General features: G+C 33.1%; 1 protein-coding gene and 1 pseudogene across 1 annotated transcript; one reads left to right on the top strand and one right to left on the bottom strand.

The window, feature by feature from the left end:
* The first annotated feature begins 1,381 nt into the window (after positions 1–1,381).
* Positions 1,382–6,366, top strand: LOC106413999 (annotated as a pseudogene).
* Positions 6,367–6,749: 383 nt separating this feature from the next.
* Positions 6,750–9,533, bottom strand: LOC106415373 (probable pectinesterase/pectinesterase inhibitor 35). The gene is made up of 2 exons (XM_013856054.3): positions 8,401–9,533; positions 6,750–7,596 (listed from the first exon to the last, which is right to left on the bottom strand). Exons 1-2 carry the CDS (start codon positions 9,311–9,313, stop codon positions 6,932–6,934), a joined length of 1,578 nt encoding a protein of 525 aa, XP_013711508.1. The 5' UTR covers positions 9,314–9,533; the 3' UTR covers positions 6,750–6,931.
* Positions 9,534–22,318: the final 12,785 nt, after the last annotated feature.

The raw sequence follows: 22,318 nt of genomic DNA, 5'->3' as shown, positions 1-22,318 counted from the left end.
AGACTTATGGAAGACTTTGATTTAGGTGGGAAGTCTAAATTATTCCAAAATTTAGGCGGGAACCCTTAATTTAACTTAAATTTAGGCGTGAGGTGTCAGAAGACTTCTTTTTATCTTTTCTGTGAGTCTTCTAGACCCTAAATTCAAATAACTATGCAAAGAAACCTTTTTAAACTTAAAAAAACTTAGAAAGTGTTTAACTCAAATTATTAGATAGTTACTAAACATATATAGGTCAATTTGAAAACGGAAAAAAATGAAGATAAGATTTCAAATCTAACCCTAAAGATATCAACAATACTATAACATATGTTACTAAACCCTAAACTAATGACTCATGAACCAATCTACATTCACTCATCTATGTTGAAAATAATTCAATTTCTGATAAACTAAATTTACATCATTGAAAAATGTTTATTATTACATGATTTCAAATTTTAACCCATGAAAATATTTTTTTATAAAAAAATTAAATTATTATTAAGATCTAATACATGAGAAGACTTTCTCTTGAAAACTTCTGGAAGACTCCTGAAAGACTTATGGAAGACTCCTGGAAGACTTATGGAAGACTTGATTTAGGCGGGAAACCTAAATTATTCCAAAATTTAGGGGGAAACCATAAATTCTACTAAAATTTAGGCGGAATGTGTCTTAAGACTTCTTTTTAAGTCTTATGTGAGTCTTCCAGACCCTAAAATCAATTAACTATGCAAAAAATATTTTCTTAAACTTAAAAAAAAAACTTAGAACGTGTTTAAATCAAGTTATTAGATAGTTACTAAACATATATGAGTCAATTTGAAAAAGAAAAAAATGAAAGTAAAATTTCAGAATCTAACCCTAAAGATACATACAATACTATAACATATGTTACCAAACCCTAAACCAATTACTCATGAGCCAATATACATTCACTCATCTATGTTGAAAATAATTCAATTTCAGATGAACTAAATTTACATCATTGTGAAATGTTTATTATCACATGATTTTAATTTTTAACCCATCAAAATATTTTTTATAAAATTATAAAGTTATTTTTAAGATCTACTGAACGAGAAGACTTACAAAAAAGTCATCATAGAGAAGACTTACAAAGAAGTCTTCTCTAACGGAGGGTTATAATGGTAAAATTGAATACAAGTTTTTTGTTTGTTCATAAGAGGGCTATTGTAATTTCACTAGGATTTTGGGTTACTTTTGCTTTTGATTGAATTTGGGGTACACTTTTGTATTCAAAATCAAGTTTTGAGTCATTTTTGGCAAATCACCAATTTTTTAATCCTTAAATTTTTTATATCTCATAAATATTTCATATTTATTTTGATAAAAGCAAATTTTAAAGATAAAATAATATAATATAAAAATTTTAAAATAAGATTATAGCTATACACAGCCTTCTGAGTCGGAGGAGTATGGTTTAGGCTCAGCAGACAGTGGCTACAGCCAAACAGAAGCTGATATTCTGCTGGACCAAGCTGAGATTAGCTACAATAATGCCCAGCGTCTTCAGTACCCTCCGCAACCTGAGGTTGAGTTTGGATTCCCGAAGACATGCTATTGTGGTGGTGACCCTCTTGTAGCAACATCGTACACAAGAAATGATCCAGGCAGAAGATACTACACCTGTGAGAATGCTGACGATGGAGAGTGCCATGTTTGGAAATGGTGGGATGTGGCGGTTATGGAGGAGATGAGAGCGATGCAAACACAGACCGGGCAGCTGGCTGAAAAGGTAGATTTCCTAACCTTCTTGAGTTACTATGAGACACAACTTACCCACTTTAAGGAACTCCATAATGACACTGAGCAGAAGCTGGTTAAACTTGAGCAGATAGTGTGTGATTTAGCTAAGAAGAAATCAAGGTTTACGCATGGCTTTGAATTCGTTGTTGGTGTAGTGGTTATTGTGTTTGTTGTAATAGGTTTGGTCCTCATTTTTAAGTAAACTGATCAAGGTGTATGTTATGTAATGATTCGGATTTTATGAAACTCGGTATTGTATCATGTTTAAACTGATCAAGTTGTATTTTTCTTATGATTAGGATTGTATGAAACTCGGGATTGTATGAAACTTATGTAATGACTCGGGATTGTATTTTGGCAACTTTGTTATTTCCTTATGTTTTCAATTTTAATGTTATATGTTTTATTTTAAACTTATCTTTTATAGGTCATTACTTATTAAAAATAAACAATTAATTTACTAAGGAACAACAAAAAGTCCTACCAATAATCTACACTTTTGAGATTGTTTCTTAGCTTTGTTTCTTACCATACAAATAATAATAAATTAACCTAAGGACTCAAAAATTAGTCCTACCAATAATGTTGCTCTTAGTTCTCTTTAGAGAAGAACAGTTGAGATTCTTGGTTGTCTTTAGAGTAAGTCTAGAACTCTTGTTGGTTATTGTTTTGTACTTTGTGTTGATTTTCGGTTTCAGACTTTGTGTGTTTATGTCAGGAGAGAGTGATTGGGAGATAGAGAGGAAAACAAATAATGTGAGGATATGATTATTTAACTATTCATGTTCGGTCAGAGAGATTGATTGGTAGAGAAGATGCTCAGTCTGTGAAAATGAGTGTTAAGCATTTTTCAGAGAGCCTACAGTGTAACTTAACCGAACCAGATTCAGCTTCCTATGGGATTGCTTCTCTAGGTGTTTCCTTGACTGTGATCTTCCCGTTCATGGTTCTTGGGACTCGCCAATCCGACAAATGAATCAGTTTGCAATGCCGCTTTCCCGTGGTTGATTTAACTTCCAACTGAATCTTGCAAGTTTACAAAACTCAAGGCTGTATGATTAAATGCTGTAGTGTTTTTATCAGGAAAAAAAAGATTTTTATTTTCATAAAGACCAAGTATGTACTCCATTACACTCCTTTACAACTATTAAGGTTCAATCATGAATGATTAAAATCAAATGTTGAAACTGAAGAAAACCAAAACCAGATTCTTGCAAAAGACAGATTAAAAAAACTGCGTGAATCTCTGAGCTTAAAAAAACAAAAGAATGAGACAGATATAAACTTGCAAAAGACAGAATTGAAGAAAACCAAAACCAGATTATTGTCAATTCTTGTTTTTTTTTAATGATATTTATCTTCGGAAAGAAAATCTGAGCTTTCATCTATAGCTTCAACCTCCATTGTATTTTTAATGAGTGGTAGCCATTTTCTCCTTAAGATTATTCATCAGCATCTCCACAACCTCAGAGATTGTTGGTCTACTCTCGGTCTCACTCTGAGCACACATAAGTCGTACAAAAATTACCTTTTCCAGCTCCTCATCCACATACTTCTCATTTAGCTTTTGATCCACAATTTCACCATATTTCTTATCGTAAACCAGAGGTGAAAACCATTTGGTATACCTCGTTTGGTTGAGCCTTTCTATAGGTCTCTTACCAGTCACCTACTCCAGCAAAAGAACACCAACACTATTTGTATAAAACAACAATTTGAGAAACAAATAGTCAGTCAAATGGAAGATAATTGGCAATAAATATATAAACCGTCTTGATCCTGAAGACTTACGCTATAGCATGAGCCGAGGTTACTGCAATTTTCATCTGCCTGGTTCAATCAAAGAGCGGCTGAGATGAATGAAGAAGCAAAACCAAGCTCAAATTTGGCATGTACTCATACACAATGAGTCTTTCTTGTCCTTCTGCACAGTAACCTCTTGCACTCAATAGATTTTTGTGGCGAACACAGCCTAGAATGTCGACTTCTACAGCAAAAATTATCTCTTGACTGCAATCTACAGAACACCAATAACAACAATAAGAACTAACTATTACAAATGAAGATCAAAGAGACCAAGCAGTACAATGCTGCCACGGCAAGAAAGGCTTCTCTACAGATCAGGGAAGTTCTAGATAAAGAACATGGATATTGTAACCGAACATCATTTGTGTGAGCAGTTGAGAATAAGAGGATAAATGTGAGGCAAGATCAGGAGGCGTACTTACCTTTTCATCAGTGTGGGGCATGTCAACACCCGTTAGCTCTCCCCTTTCTTTACGTTGTGTGCCTTCCAAAAAGGAAGGAAACGCGTCACCACCGTCTGAGAAGCACGACCAGTCTTCAAATCGGAAATCTTGATTGGACAGGTCACCATCGTCTAAAGAATATGGTGAAGCAATGAGATTTGGAGGTCTTCATCCAAAGTAATAAATATCAGTGTAATGGGAGAGATGGCAACAAAGATATAATTAAGACTAAGAGAGTTCTAAATATAAATACGTGTTCATGTATATATTAATATATATATGTGTATGTAGTTGTGTAGTCCACTACACTGAATAGTGTAGAACCTATATCCACAACTACATACACATATACAATATATACATACACACATATTCATATTTAGAACTTCAATGGATAGAATTCCCATTAAAAGTGCTCTAAGAATATGTTTATTGGAAGCTCTTAAGGGTGGTTCTTAGTATAAATAAATGGGTAATTAAAATAAATAAAAAATGGCAATTAAATTAAGACGCGGTTCTTAATTAAGCACTTGAAGGAACAGTTCTTCTGGACGCGTGTTGAATTGGCATTGGGAGAAAAACAAAAGTTCAAATCGACATCAGATTTGGGTTGTATCTTCCCCGAAGATTTGTCAGAGGTAGCCTCGACTAAGGCTTTGATGATGGCGGGATCGGCGCCATAGAGTCTTACCTTCTGGATTGAAGTGGATTGGAGGAGCTTGGCGGTTTCAGAAGGCGGAGGGAGGTTGTCGGCGACTTGACCGTAGTTAACTCCGATGAAGGGCTCTGCATCTGAACAGAAACAGAGTGAGACAGGTTTGTAGTTGATAATATGAAAGAGTTTGCATCTGATCTTGAAAGGGATTTAGACGAGCTGTGCAAGAATGAGAAGCACCGCACTCAGCTGAAAGAAGAGACTTTGTCTCATCGAGAAGGATGGTAGAGAACCAAGAGGAAGCAAAAGTGGTCAAAGTCTCGGCGATTCAAGTTCAAAATAAATCCAGAGGAACAGCTTGGAAGTTGTTTGACGTTCTCAGGACATAGCCTTAAAGATGATTGCACAGAGAATGAAGTCTGGTTCAGATATATAAAAACAACTTTGGGAAGAGGAGTTCCTTTCCAGATTCTGTTGGAAGACTTTTATGGAAAGAAATTACATGGTTGTATGGTTCTAATGGTGTTGGAACAAGTCACGGACATAGATACTCTTGTTCCGCAACACACTCCATTCAAAGGATTCAAGTTTCAACATGTTAAGAATGTGGATTGGCTGATTACTGTTTTTGTGTTAAGCTGGTTGCTTACAACTTCAAAGAAGGGAAAAGCTGAGATAATACAAAGAGATTCTACGGGGAGCAAACCTGAGAAACTACATAGAGCTTCAAAACATAGGATGTGCGTTAGCAAATGCTATATCAATGGCTCTAGCAAATCCATTGACCACTTTATTTTAAGTTACTTACTTGTCTCTGTTTCTCTGTCTTTAGGTACCTCTGCCATCAGGAGGCATCCTCACTCCCAATGGTCTTCAAAGTCTTGGTCTTTCTGGTTTAGGATCAAATACTGGTTTTGAGCGCCTGCATTACAGGTAAGAGTTCAGCTTTGTTAGTATTTATTTATCAATCATCTCACATGTTCTGTCTAAACCTTGCCTTCTTGTTTGATCATAGGTTGGAGAGAGTATGGGAGCCTATTTTAGTTCCTAGATCACCAAAGCGTATTAGTCACTTCTTCTTAAACGTTGTAAGAGAATTGTTAGTCTCAATGTATTATCTATTCTAAAAATGGAATCAATAGTCTGATATGCTTGGATATGTTTTGCAGTTTGAGACTTGGCATTCTTTTGATACAAACCCACTCTTGGCATTTTTTTTAAAGAATCTTTAACTTAAGAAACTACTAATGGAGGACTAATTTTAGATGTTTTTTAACATAATCTCAACTTAATTTTAATACTAAAATATTGCCTAAGAACCCATTTAAGGGTTATTGCAATGAACATGCTCTAATGAAAACTTTCAATGAGGAATAGAAACGTTACACTTACGTTACACAGCTGCTCTGCAAAAAGGGAATGGAGAAGACAACAGCTTAAGAAAGAGAAGTGGGCCGGAAGTAGGCTTCAAAGATCATTATAGTGTTTCGTTATGTGAAGAAAAGCGTCAACTTTAAAAGAACACACGTGTCACGTTTTGAAAGTACCTACGCTGACGTGGCGCGCTGAGAAGTGAGAATGTCCAACTTTGTTGTAATAGATAGATACTTCATCTGTTAAAATTTTCTAGAGTATGCACGCTTATTAAGAATTTAATAAATGTTTATAATTTAATTTATTTTTTACTTTATTATATACTTTCCAATAACTTTCCACCAATGAAATTTAATCAATTCAAATATTCTCAATTAATGTTCCTCAAAAGTATAAAAAAGTACTTTAACAATATAGAAAATCTATCTTTGTGGAACAAGAAAAAAATCTAAAACATCTTACTTTCGAGAACGGAGGTAGTAGATTACAACCAAACAAAAACGTTAAGAGCATGAAAGAAGAAGCCTTCTCAGGACCCTTACCCTAGTGATAGCAAACTCTATTCCTATATTCAGCTTAACCATTGTCTTGCAAGAGAAGACCTCTGTAAATAAATTGAAGATGAATATCCATGACACCTCAAAATATATGCTCTCAGTGTTTTTGAAACTTTAAGTGTGTTAGAACTTACTAATAGTCTTGTAGTCTGTCAACCGATATTACAAAAATTATAGTATATATACAATACCAATCTTTTAACAAGATAAATTACAAATGCGAGAGTGTGGACCAAACACGAAACATTTAATATATATAAAAGCGTAGTAGATCACAATTTCTTTTCTACCATATCACTGAGTAATTAATAACAGGTTTGAAGCATTATATACTGAGAATAAAATTATAAAAGACCAGAGTCGAAAACGACGCCGGTTGATGGTAACCACGAAGTCCCGCCAATGAACCCTGAAACAGTAAACCCTTGAGCTTCAGTCAACGTCAACGCCGGGTGGTACCCAGGCCAACTAACCCGACCCGAAATCGATGACCCAGGACCCGAGTTTCCAAACTCTCCGTAGTACAGAGTCTTCAAAGCGAAGCTACTTGACCAAGGAGACCAACCCGAAGGATGAATCGAACCGTCCAAAAACGATTGCATCACAACGGTTCTCGAATACTCTTTCCACGGTCGACCCAAATAAGTCCCGGTCGAACCGGTTATTCTGCAATTATGAATCGCGATCCCGGTATTCTGGTTCGGGTCGGATCGTCCTTGGGCCGTGACGTAGTTCTGATCCGATGAGCCTTTTCGGGACGCGATGTTGCAGCTCTGGAAAACGACGGCGGAGTTTCCGAAGATGAAGTCGACGGTGCCGGTTATGTCGGTTTCACGGTAGAATTGGCGTTTGGAGAGAGTGTAGAGCGTGTCTTGGTAAGCGTCGATGGAGCATCGGTATACAACGGATCTGTCTGACCCGACCCGTAAGGCTACCGCTTGCTCCGCGTTGGGTCCGGCGCTGTTCACGAAAGTTATGTCCCGAGCTATGAATCCGTCTCCCATAGCGGCTTTCATAAATTAACAAAATAAATAGTAACAATTAATTTTAGTAATTACAGTATAACCTAAAGTACAACAATCAGCAGTTATATATATATATAGATCAATATATAATTATTAATTTAAATATATAAAGTTGATTAACAAATACTTCAAAATAGTAGTAAAATAGATTTTATCCTACAATAGTAGGTGAAATTTACAAAAAATAATAATTCACTAATCTTATAAGATTAACTAAAGATAAATATATATATTAAAATTTGAAAATGATATAAAAAGATGGGCGGCGTCTAGTCGGCAAATCAGGTCGAGTGAAAATAATTTTCAAAAAAAGTGAAAAAAAAATTCTATAAATTTAAAATATTGGTCTAGATGTCCAACCAAACAATAATCTTCTAAAATAATGAAGTTTAAAAATTCAAGATAGCCATTGCTCAAAAAAAAAACTCAAGATAACCATGAAACAAAGTAGTTAAAAACATGAATTTGAATTATATACAAAATACATATATGTATTTGAATTTGTTTCAACCATGAAACAAAGTAGTTAAAAACATGAATTTAAATTATATACAAAATACATATATTTATTTGAATTTATTTTTAGATTGCAATAGTAAGCATTATGGTTTAGAATTTAGGATAATTTAGTTTTTCTGTTTGATAAATGATATTTTGTTTATTTTTATGTATGCTATTTTTGATTAAAAAAAATTAATGTTTTTTCCTTTGAAAAAAATAGTATTAACGAGATTTGTCCAAATTAATTTATTTTCTGATTTTTATGATAAATGGTAAGGAAAACCCACCGACGGTAGCGGTTTGGTAAGTATTGTAGCCGCCTTTGTTACTTCTGCTACCGACAATAACTGTTTTGCCTTTACCGTCACCAACCAACATAACGTTCTTCTGTTTGGTCGGAATATTCAGATTCTCTTTATAGGTTCCAGCTGTTAAGTGAATGACGCTTCTGCCACCAGTCCCCTTCTCCAAAGACGCCAACGCTTCCCCTACGCTAATGTGTGTCCCACTTCCATCGGCAGCCACCACAGCGTGAGGTCTCAGCTCTGAAACCGAAGCTTCTAAAAGCCTCCGGTCCGACAAAGAAACCCACGTCGGAAAGTCCTGATCGGACAATAGTTTCCGGCCACCAGTTTCACCACGTGTCGGCTTAGCGGAAACGAACATGTCTAGTGAACTTGTCAGTAAACCGGTGAGGTTACTCACAACTGAATCCATCGTGAACCCGCCTTTATTGAAGCTTGTTTTCTCATTGAGGCTTTGCTTACAAGTCTCTTGATTGGTCAACGCAGCGCTTAGCCACGTATGGACATCATCATTGGCGTGACCTTTAGGGTTGACGACGATGCGAGACAACATGTCGAGTGTGTCGTCTAGCAGCTCAAGACAGTCGTTGACAGGATCGAGCATGAGGGTTTGAGAAGTACGGTGCGAGAGCGTGAGTCTGAAGGCGAGAGAGTGGGCTACGAGAGCCTGGTCCAAGCTGTGTTGGACTGAGTTGAGAAACCCATCGTTTGAGTATTTGGTTCTTCTTGATGATGATGACTCGGATTTTGGGTGTCTTGAGAATTTTGAGAACTTAGAGTTTGATGAATTGGCAAACACTAAAGTGTGAAGATGGAAGAGGTTTAAGATCATGAAGAACAATAGTTTGATCCGGAACTTATGATTTGGTAACGAGGATGATGTAGAAGAAGCCATGTTGTGACTTATCTGCAACTTTTGATGGTTTGCATGCAGTAGAGAAGAAGTGGTTATGCTTGGTAATAATAATCTACTATATATATAGATATTGTTTCATAAACAACTAGTACACTAGGTGTACTAAAAGTTCTTGTTAAAGATGAGGGGGACCAATTTCGTAAACTCTAGTTTCAAGCTAGGGAAGCCACTTATTAGTATATTATCCTATAAATGATTTCTCGTGCACAATTCCTTCTCCTTGGTACACTTTTTATAAGTCGGGTTATCGAGTGGACCGAGGTCCAACCGACTAATTTCATGGAAGCATATCTACCAACGCCAGACAAACTTGGTTGGTTGCAATGAAAATTAGATACTATTTCGACTGGTTACGCAAACACATAAATTTGAGTTTGGTACATTTTTCTTTGATACACTGCTTTTAAAAATTACTTATAAGTTTATGCTAACTCAGAAAATCTCCAAAAGACACTCTATAACTTCAAATATGAAGTTTTTCGCTCTCCAAAAAAGAATTTCAAAACTTCAATTTGAAGTTTTGAAGAGTGAAATTCTATATTTGAAGTTTCACTACTCAAAACTTCAAATTTAAAGTTTCATATTTTTATTTGTATTTTGGTCTCTACAATTACACATCACATTTATAATTCATAAATATTTTCTTGTTTTTATTTTAATACTTATAAAATTATATCTCGTAAATATTTTAAGTTTTGTTTACAAAATTTAAGTTTACACATAAAATTAAATAAAACTTTAAAAGAAGATTTAAAATATTTAAAACTAGATTTAGATAACAAAAATATACAAAAGAAACTTAACAAAACAACTTTTAAGAAATTACATGAAGACATAACTATTACACATATTTAAATATTACATCAACATTAATAGTCAGGTAAGTTTGATCCGGAACCTTAAAAATTTTCAAATATTTTCCAATTTGCTTGAAGTTTAATATTAATTAAGTTATTTTGTTTAAAATTTTATATTTTAATATAATATTTTATTAATTAATATTGTTGTAATATGTTTATATATGTGCTAGTTATTTATAAAAGTTTTATTAATTCAAATTAGTTATGACAAATATAAGGACCATAATATAAAATACAAATTGTTTTGAAGTTACGTTTGAAGTTTTGTTTTTAGAGAAGAACACTTTTGAACTTCAAATATAGAGTTTTGGAAACTTCGAAATAAAGTTTTTTTTTTGAGATACTCTCAGTAAAACAAATTACTGTTTTGTTGCAACAAAATTAACCATTAATTATCAGTATATTAAATGATCGTTTTATTGTCTGTCAGATTCATTCTGATAATGTTTCTTTTCTCCTTCTTTTTTCGTTGATCTTAAAGCTATATTTTTGATTAAAATGTTTATAAACTAGTGTTGCACTACCGAAATTGACGGTAATATGTTGATTTTACAAATGGTTGTATGTTTAAACGCATCAGTCAGAATAAGTTAAATAGCCTTGTGTGTGTAATCGTTGGTATATGTTACAAAAAAAAATATGCATAATCAGGGGCAGACGGAAGTTACGGGGTCACGGATCTCCTACTGTTTTTTGAAAAACAACTTCTCAAATATTTAAATTGATTTGATTAAAATCTTGATTGTTTAGTGGAGGAATAGTAAAAAACCCCCTAGTAAAATTTAGGCTCTGAATGTTTCAAGCAGGACGGGAAGAAGCATATAGCGGTCTAAAAATGTCACCATTCACCAAACCTCTTTTGTTATTACATTTAATAGAAAAATAATAATAAAATAAAAATAGAAAGTGGTGCGGGAGAAATTTGTGATAAACTACACTTGTGTCTGAGAAGAAGGTGAAAGGGTGCGGTTTGAAGGTGTGATTCCTTATGATTATTATTTTTAACTATGCATTTTATTTTTGTTATTCACAATAATTAGCTTTGCTACAATTTAAATATTTTTTGCATCTTTTGGTTTATCTTACGTGTTCTACAAATAATTATCTTTGTTCTTGACAATAAGAATACATTTTTTGAGGATTCTAGATATATCATAACAAATCTTTGTTCTCGACAATAAGAATACATTTTTCGAGGATTCTAGATATATCATATTTATAAATTAAATAGAATACTTGCTAAATTATATTAGTGTCATTGTTTTTTTTTTATAATTTGTAAATATAAATATATTTTATGTATCATGTTGTGTTTATTATACATGTCACTCTTAAAACATTGAATCCTACCAACTATCCGGACAGATCCTATCTCTAAAACTAAAGAACCATAAACGAACCGGAACAAAATTTTATTTAGTTTTAAAATAATCAAATAATTTAAAAATACTATTTCTAAACCTAAATTCCCTACCGAAAAAAACAAATACACAAAAATGCTGAATTACTATAACCAAAAATATTTAGAATTATCTGAATTATCTAATATTTAATCAAAATATAATATTTAATTAAAAACTCAAATTTTCTTACTTTTAACTTTAATTAACCCAAAAACTGGAACCGAATCGGAACTGAATGAGATCTAAAATTATCTCGGATTTTAGTCGGTTGCTAATTATATTATCTGAACCGAAATGAAAAACAAAATAAAAACGAATTAAAACCTAAACGAATTTTCTAAATGCCTGAACAGATCCAAAACCTGAACAACCAAAGAACCCAACTGGAACCAAAAATAGAATGCCCAGAGCTAATGTGTGGTTTGTTGTCGTAACAAGGTGTGGTTTGTTTCAATTGTTTACGTAAATTTTCTTAAAATTAAGATTTTTTTTTTGTATTCTGCAGTTTCACGAGTTTAATGTTTCTACTAAAACGAATAAAATTATAACCGCATTGGAGATGAATATTTCTACATGTGTTTTTGGTTCATAACTTATTTATAATTCATATGTTTAAGAAAAACTCTCTCAAAATTACTTAAAATTTTGGTATATTAATTAAAAATAATCGATTGTTATATCATTATAAAATTACATAATAAATATTCAATAATAACATCTTGATAGTGACTTTTTTTAAATAACACACTTATATTAATTTTATTTAAAAACAATTAGGGAAATTATAATTTAAAATAAAATATGATATTAGCTATACAATTTCAATAATACCAAATTCACATTCTTAACTATATATTTTCATTTTACTTCTTTCATTTTATTCAAAATATTTATATTGATGTTGTACATATATCAAAATCACATAATATACATATAGTTGCGGACAAAGTAATTTGTTATTCACTTAAAATACATGTCAAGCTTCTTATTTCACGCATTTACAAAAATTGCATCCAGATCCTCAAAACAAAAACTAAATTAATATTTTTCTGTTTTCAATTCTTTTTCCTAACTTATTATCGCTTAACCTATTAAAAATTAAAAATTAGTTAAGCTAATTGAAAATTTTGAAATATAAAAACCTTGAGCAATGAAGAATTTTATTTTTTTTAAAAATTAAAAATTAAAATTAAAATTAATTTTATTTATAAGCAACTAGCACAATTATAATTTTTAAAAATGAAATAAAATAGTATCTATAAAATATTTCAAAATTTTCAGATACAGATTTTGCTGAAGTAATGGCAAAGACATGAGGATTTAACACACAATGGAAAACTCATTTTCGTACCGATTTGGATGATGTAGAAACATTTGAGATAACAGATGGAGGACATATAACGTAAATGAGAGATAATATTTCAAATCTATTATGGGAAAATCAATAAAATAAATTTATCTTCTGATTGTAATTTATTTGTATTTTATAAAAATATGTAAAATATATTTATGGTATCAAGTTAAATATTTTATATTTTACCTGAACTTTTTAGTTTATAATCATCATTCAAACATTTGTCCCACACTATCTATTATATTGGTCACCATTCACATATTGTTTTGAACCGCTTCTTTTAGACAAACCGCAATTGTCCCGCCATATGCGTTTTCTAATGTAAACCGCATTTAAACCGCACCGCACTAACTAATCCGCTTGTCCGCACCACCCAACCCACTGTTACCATCAAATCCTTATTCTCATTTTATTTTTAGCGTTGTGTCTCCAACTTAAAATGTTTCTAAATTCACCCATGTGTCTAATAAGAGTTTGTCAGTTTTTGGTAAAAGTGTCAGAAACTGTCAGAGACAGCCTTAAGACCATCTTTAACGCATGAGATAGTTGGCACGGTTTCATAGGTAGTTTTTTTGATTATTTTATTATTTTTTTGATTTTGTCTGATTAAAAAAATAATAATTAAAAGACGAAACAATCGCGGACCGCCACGTGTCGGTGAGCTCCGCGAACAGTGCAAGAAACACTCCAAAATAGATCCTTATTTCACAGCTCTAAGAGCCGGTTTTTATAAAAATAATGGGACCCACCCGTTGGAAACCCGCTAAAGACCCCCCCCCCCTAGGCCTGGGTTCGCGGGTCAACCCGCCCCGCACGACCCGCCAACCCGCGGATCGTTTCTTTTTTTTTAGTTAAAATTTCGACCCGCTCAATCCGCAAAGAAATAAACTAATACCCGCACCCGCCCCGTTTTATTTTGCGGGTAACCCGCGGGACCCGCGGGTTATATTTTTAATTTAAAAATAATTATTTAATTAATTTTTCTATAAAATAATATATTTATAAGTAATTTTTTATATTATTTTTTAAAAATTTAATTATTTTTTAAAAAAATTAATTATTTTTCTAAAAAAAATTGGATTTTTCAAAAAAAAGAAGATTTTTTTTATTTTTTATTTTATTTTGCGGGTTGGCGGGTATCCGCAAATAAAAATTCACCAACCCGCACCCGCATCCGCGACTTGGTTTTTTCAAAACGCTCGACCCGCACCCGCCCCGCGGCGGGTCAAATAGGGCGTGCCCCGCGGGCTTTGATTTAAATTCCCACTTTTCGATTGTGGTCCTAAGCGAATATATATGTAAATCTAGGACCGGGTCCGGATACCGTAGCATATCAGTTGCTCTGGACACTGTATCAGATCACTGATTCAAATATGTTAGAATGCGTGAGTTGTAGATGACAAACATTATTTTTGTACGTACGTTTTAAATTTGACTTTTTTTGTATGGACTGCGTCTGCATGGCTCTTAAGTTTTTTTTTTTTTTGTGTAGAACATGGCTCTTAAGTTTCAACCAATTATAATATAACATACAAAACAATAAAATCCAATTTTAAACCTTTTTTGCATATAAGACAGCCACCATCCCTTCATGTCTGGTAATTATTGGCTTTTTGAAAGGTTGATTTGTTCTGTTTCTTAGCATTTTAATGGTTTACATTGATTCGTTACCTCATTCTCTTTTGGGGGCTGGTAACAAAGTTCAACTGGTTGCTTAGTTGACATCTAAACATATATTGTATAGTAATGCAAACCTAATTAATGTGATTTGCAATTCTCTTTTCGTACACAGTTTTTCTTTGGAAAATATGTAATTATATATGCTTAAAACCGAACCCGGTTCATAAGGACCAGTTGAAGGTAGCTCTTTGCGACCAGTTAAAATGGCTATATATGACTGGGTATAACGAGGACCAGATATGGAATCTCTTCAGCCATTCCATATGATAAAGTGCTTTAAGCTTTGTTTGTCTCATTGGCACACCGATTTATTTTAGTTAACACCTTAACATTATAGCGAATATTGAAATTTATCTAGCATGCATGAGATGTTAATGTGACACCAGCTTGCCTAATAAATGTTTCTCCAATTAAATTATTTTATGAATGGACCCCGATAGTGTTCCATGTATGTAATGATTTAATGTAGACCTTTAGACAAAATCAAAATAAAAAACTTTAATCGGGTTTAGATGTTGCCAGAAATCATAGTCTATGTACTGACAATTCAGCACTAGTTTCCTGTTTTTAGAGGTAAATCTAGGGGTGTTCAATCCGGATATTGGTTCGGTTTCGGTTTGGTTTTTGTGGTTTTTTGGTATTTCGGTTAGTAAAATATAACTACCATTCTAAATCCATATTTATTTTGGTTCGGTTCGGTTTATATACCATCGATTTTCGGTTTATTCGGTTTTATACCAAAACATAATTATTTAGTTTGAGATCATATTATATAAATTTTAGAGTCATATTGTCATCGCAGTCATTTATTAAAAAAATATTATATTTTCAAATAAAAGAACAAAAAAAAACGCTTATACTTTCAGATGAAATAATCAAATCTAGAATTAAAATCAAAGCTCGAAATTTTGAAAAAAAAGAAGTATGAAAGAAAAGTTTTTCCTCTTCCATATTTAATGTTCATCGAAGTCATGCTTCTTCGAGTGAAACTATGTTCGTTTATAAAAGAAAAAAGTTGTGAAGAATTTTTTCAAGTTATTATCCATCAAATTTATAACCTTCACTTCAATTTAATCAATGCAAAAAGAAAACTTCAATTTAATCAATGCTAAAAGAAAGCAAAATGATTAAAATAAAAAGACTAAGAAAATAAGAAGCCTCAATTGCAATGAATTATTATTTAATTATATTTTGAAGTGTTTTTCAAATCAGGATTCTTTATTACTATAAGAAATATGGTAATACTTATTAACAAAAGAATATAACAAATAGATTTCATGTGACGTTATAAAATATGTACATATTTACATGTTTATACTTTTGATCGGTTTTGTTCGGTTTATTCGGTTTAATCGGTTATAAACCAAACCATATCCATATTCTACGGTTTTTATAAAATCATATCCTTTCGGTTTTATGGTATATACCAAAACCACACCATATTGTCTATTTCGGTTTGGTTCGGTTTGGTACGGTTCGATTTTACCATATTGGACAGGCCTAGGTAAACCTTCTAAAATGTGTTTTGAGGATTTATACCAATTGTAATTGGCTATTGTTTGTGGGTTCCCACGTCTGCTTTTGGCTCATGAATTCTCTTTTCGTCTGATGGTCGATACATCGTTCTCAGAGCATCTCCCCGAAAAAAAATCTATAATTTCTAATATAGATTTTTGTTCTCTAAAAATAAACTTCGAAACTTCAAATTTAAAGTTTTAAGAGCATCTCCAAAAAAACTCTCAATTTTAAAGTTTGCAAAACTCTATATTTTAAGTTTTAAGGGATTCTTCTCTAAAAGTAAAACTTCAAACTTAACTTCAATATTATTTGTATTTTACTCTATGGTTCTTATATTTTACTCCATCTGTTTCATATTAAGTATCATTTTGACCTTGTGCACACAGATTAAGGAAACAATTAATTTTGTATATTTCCTATATAAAAACACAATTACCTACAAACCTAACCATATTTCAACCAATAGAAAAATAAATTACTGCATAAAATTAATAAATTTTGCATTGAAAATCAAAAACGACACTTATTTTGTAACGAAAAAATTTCTCTACAACGACACTTAATATGAAACGGAGGGAGTACATAATTAATGTAAATCCATAAAACTTTTATAAATAACTAGTACATATAAAAATTATTACAACAATATTAATTAATAAAATCTTATACTAAAAATTATAAACATAAATACATAATTAAATATTAAATTACAAGTAAAATACCATATTATTCTATAAAACTATTTTCGTAGTATTCCATCTTCATGTACTTTTTAAGAAAGTTCTTTTTATTAAGTTTTTTTTATAAAGTTTTTTTATAATATTCTTGTTGTCTAATTCTAATTTAAAATAGTATAAATCTTATTTTAAAATTTTTATATTATTTTATCTGTAAATTTTGCTTTTATTAAATAAATATGAAATATTTATGAGATATAAAAAATTTAAGGATTAAAAAAAGGTGATTTGCCAAAAATTACTCAAAACTTGATTTGAATACAAAAGTGTACCCCAAATTCAATCAAATGCAAAAGTAACCCAAAAGCCTAGTGAAATTACAACAGCCCCCTTATGAACAAACAAAAAATTTGTATTCAATTTTACCATTATAACTCTCTGTTAGAGAAGACTTCTTTGTAAGTCTTCTCGTTCAGTAGATCTTAAAAAGAACTTTATAATTTTATAAAAAATATTCTGATGGTAAAAAATTGAAATCAAGTAATAATAAACATTTCTCAATGATGTAAATTTAGTTCATCTGAAATTGAATTATTTTCAACATAGATGAGTGAATGTATATTGGCTCATGAGTCATTGGTTTAGGGTTTGGTAACATATGTTATAGTATTGTATGTATCTTTATGGTTAGATTATGAAATTTTACCTTCATTTTTTTCTTTTTCAAATTGACCCATATATGTTTAGTAACTATCTAATAACTTGATTTAAACACGTTCTAAGTTTTTTTTTTAAGTTTAAGAAAATATTTTTTGCGTAGTTAATTAATTTTAGGGTCTGGAAGACTCACAGAAGACTTAAAAAGAAGTCTTAAGACACATCTCGCCTAAATTTTAGTAGAATTTATGGTTCCCCCTAAATTTTGGAATAATTTAGGTTTTCCGCCTAAATCAAGTCTTCCATAAGTTTTCCAGGAGTCTTCCATAAGTCTTTCAGGAGTCTTCCATAAGTCTTCCAGAAGTCTTCAAGAGAAAGTCTTCTCATGTATTAGATCTTAATAATAATTTAATTTTTTTATAAAAAAATATTTTCATGGCTTAAAATTTGAAATCATGTAATAATAAACATTTTTCAATGATGTAAATTTAGTTTATCAGAAGTTGAATTATTTTCAACATAGATGAGTGAATGTAGATTGGTTCATGAGTCACTGGTTTAGGGTTTGGTAACATATATTATAGTATTGTTGGTATCTTTAGGGTTAGATTTGAAATCTTATCTTCATTTTTTTCCTTTTTCAAATTGACCTATATGTTTAGTAACTATCTAATAATTTGATTTAAACACTTTCTAAGTTTTTTTAAGTTTAAAAAGGTTTTTTTACATAGTTATTTGAATTTAGGGTCTAGAAGACTCACAGAAAACTTAAAAAGAAGTCTTCTGACACATCCCGCCTAAATTTAAGTAAAATTTAGGGTTCCCGCCTAAATTTTGGAATAATTTAGGTTTCCCACCTAAATCAAAGTCTTCCATAAGTCTTCTATGAGTCTTACATAAATCTTCCATAAGTCTTCCAGAAGTCTTCTGGGTCGAAAATATTTAACCTAATTTGAATTTTTGTCTCCATATATAGAGAAAATTTACATATTATCTTTCTTCCTCTCAAATGACTGCAACAAAAATGTAATGTTTCTCACTCTAAAACTCTTCAACCGCTCTCTAATCTCTTTGAACATCAAAACACCAAACTTTATATCAATTTCTCACTTGTTCTTATGTCTTCTCACTAATTTATCTTCTTTTTGCAGGTTTTTCATTACATAATTCTCATCTTTCACTCTTTCAAAGGTAGATCTCTAAATTTTGGATATGAATTTATGTGTGTGTTTATATGTAAGATTCTAAAAAGCTATAGATTCAACATAGTGTGACTGTTTTGTTTATTTTGTAAGCATAAAATTTTCATTTTTGAAGTTTTTCTCTGTTTTGAAGTCATTTGAATGTTTTTGAATTTGCAGATTTTTCCAGATCTGAGAGACTTTGAAAGACTTCTCAGAAGACTCTCGGAAGACTTCTCAGAAGCCTTCTTAGAAAGTCTTCTAATGCATTTTATGCTAGAAGACTTCCACGAAATCTTCAGGAAGTCTTCTGCCTAAAGTGGTATAAATTTTGGATATGTATTTTGTGTGTTTTAAATATTAGATTCCAAAAAATTATAGATCCAACCTAATGTGACTGTTTTGTTTATTATCTAAAAAATTATTTTTGAAGTCTTCTCTATTTTAAAGTCATTTGAATGCTTTTGAATATGCAAATTTTTTTCAGATCTGAGACAAATTTTGGAAGACTCTCGGAAGACTTCTTGAGAAATCTTCTTGATGTATCTTCTAATGTATTTTATGCTAGAAGACTTCCCACGAAGTCTTCAGAAAGTCTTCTGCCCAAAGTGGTACAAAGAGATGATGTGAAGTGGAGTCCAAGCTTATCTATGTTGAGGAATAATATCTTTTTTTTTTTGTCGACAACAAACACAGACTCAACTAAGACTCTGCAAACCACACCGGTTACTCGGCATCCATATGAACGACAAACGGCGATTGCTGCCTAGCACTCCGTGCAAGACTGTCCGTCCTTGTATTAAGCGTCCGGGGTATATGAATGAATTCTGAGTGATTGAAACTTTCCTTCAGTATCTTGATGTCTTCCAGATAACTTGCATATGCCGGCCATTCTTCTGGTTCTGAAACAATCTTCACCAGTTGAGAGCAATCCGTTGCAAACGTAATCTGATACTGCCTTAAGTTCTTCATGCATTCCATTGCCCAGATAAGGGCTTCGACTTCCGAGTGAAGTGGTGTTAAACTTGCCCTTGTGTTTCTTGCTCCCATTAATCCTGCAAAACCTTCAAGAGTACTATACCATCCTTGTCCGGAAAGAATATCATTCTCCTTCCATGAGCCATCTGTAAAACACCATCTCCCTGGTATATTAGGTAAGACTTGTAACTCCACCTCCCTAGTTTGTATAACCCTCTCAGTTATCGATGCTTGGGCTTCTCTCCAAATCAACGATTCAGTTTTTGCCAATTTTAAAGAATCTCTTGGATCACTGTCTATGTTGCTAAAAACCTTGTTATTCCTGGCCTTCCAAATATACCATAGAATCCAAGCAAAATGGTGGTCTTCCATCTGCGGAACTACCCTCCAGTACAAATAATCCATGTTTGTGTAGAGCGACTGAGTAGGAAAGTTTTCTGGATTTGAGGGAATCCTTGATAGAGCACATACTTGGACTGGCGGTGGACATTCAAAAAACACATGATTTATTGATTCTTCGGCCGCTCCACATCTTGCACATTGTGTATCCCCTTGTATCCCTCTAATCCTCAAATTTTTCATTATCGAAATACAACCCGAAACTATCTGCCACAAAAAGTGTTTTATCTTTGGTGGGCATCTGATTTGTGAAATGCCATTCATCTCTATCAACCATATGAGTCCGACTCAATGGTATACTCTCTATAATCTTCGCATCTTGTGCGTCAACCATGGATCGGATTGCTTGAGTATTCCACGTCCGTGAAGTAGGATCGATAAAATAATCCACAGTAAGGTCCGGGTTAAGGTTACTAGTAAGTTGATTGTTGTTTGCTGGTCTCGGGCGTGTGGTTGGGAGCCAAGGATCGTTCCATACTGAGATAGATGATCCTGATCCCACCCTTTTGATTAGTCCTTTGCTAACCAGAGATCTAGTAGATACGAAACTGCGCCATCCATAAGACGGCGAATATGAACAGATCGGTTCCAGAGGTGATGCATTCCGGAAATACCGGCCCTTGAACACTTGTGAAAATAAAGTATGAGGCTTCTCAATCAGACGCCACAATTGTTTTCCCAACATGGCTGTGTTAAAATCCGTGAGATCCTTGAAACCCAATCCTCCCTCTTCTTTAGAATGACATACCTTATCCCATGATTTCCAATGAAGCCCTCTTGTGTTTCCTCCCGAGCTCCACCAGAATTGTGCCGTCGAACTTGTTAGTTTCTTCGTTACTGTCTTAGGGAGACGGTAGCATGACATAATATGATTAGGTAGAGCTGTGACCACTGTCTTGATGATCACCTCCTTGCCTCCTTTCGTAAAGAATTTGAAAGTCCATCCATTTACTCTGTTACTCAAACGATCCTGAACAAACCCAAAAACTTGTGTTTTCGAGCCACCCAAGCTCTCTGGTAACCCCAAATATGTTCCCATACCTCGTATATTTTGGATCCCTAAAATATCTCTTAGCTCTTGTCGATTAGTTTCCTCAATCCTATGCCCAAATTGGATCGAAGATTTCTGGAAGTTTATCAATTGCCCTGACACCGCCTCATACTCTTTCGGAATCCTGAGTATGGTCTGGCATTCCTCCTTTTGGGCCTTACAAAAAAATAGAATATCATCCGCAAATAACAAGTGAGATACCGCTGGGCAAGCCCTTGCAACCTTCATTCCTGTGAGTTGTTTTTCCCTTTCAGCCTTTTTAATATTTGCTATTAAAGCTTCTGTGCACATGATATATAAATATGGAGAAAGAGGATCCCCCTGGCGCAATCCTCTCTGTGGAGTAATGTGCCCTCGCGGGTGACCATTCAAAAGAACCCGGTATTGAACCGAAGATATGCATTCCATCATTAGTTGGGTCCACATAGGGTCAAATCCCATCTTAAGGAGTAAAGCTTGAATAAAACTCCATTCCACTCTATCATAAGCCTTGCTCATATCTGTTTTTATAGCCATGAACTTATTCTGACATGACTTGTTAGTCCTTAAACCATGAAACATTTCCTGAGCGATAAGAATATTATCCGATATTAATCTCCCTGCCACGAAAGCCGACTGAGTCTCCGAAATCAAGATTGGAAGACAAGTCTTCAACCTTTGACATAAAACCTTAGAAATAATTTTGTAACCTACATTGCAAAGGCTTATCGGTCTCAGCTCCGTCATTCTTGTAGGCCTCTCCGTCTTTGGAATCAAACATATATTTGTAAAATTTAACCTTGGATCCAACGTCCCAGTAGTTAAAAAATTATTTACCAAATCCAACAAATCATGTTTGATGATAGGCCACGAATGCTGGTAGAAAAGTGCTGTCATTCCATCCGGTCCAGGAGCTTTCTCCGGATGCATCATAAATAAAGCTTGATAGATTTCCTCCTCTGTTGCTGGTCTAATCAGCCTCTGATCCATCTGCTGTGTTATGCATGGTGTAATATCCTCCAAAAAACCTTCAAATTCTGTGGGTGAAGTAGTACAAAATAAATCATCGAAATAGTCAACTGCTACCTTCTCTATACCTTTATCTTCAGTAATCCAATTTCCCCCTTCATCGTGTAGACCTACAATCCTATTGCGAGTACGCCGTTGTTTCGTCAAGGCATGATAGAATTTAGTATTACAATCCCCTCCTATGTGCCATAAATTCCTGCTTTTCTGCTGCCAATAGT

Source organism: Brassica napus, chromosome C4, assembly GCF_020379485.1.
Source record: "Brassica napus cultivar Da-Ae chromosome C4, Da-Ae, whole genome shotgun sequence".
Lineage (NCBI taxonomy): Eukaryota > Viridiplantae > Streptophyta > Magnoliopsida > Brassicales > Brassicaceae > Brassica > Brassica napus.
The sequence above is the reverse complement of the archived record's forward strand: the minus strand, read 5'-3'. Positions and strand labels throughout refer to the sequence as shown.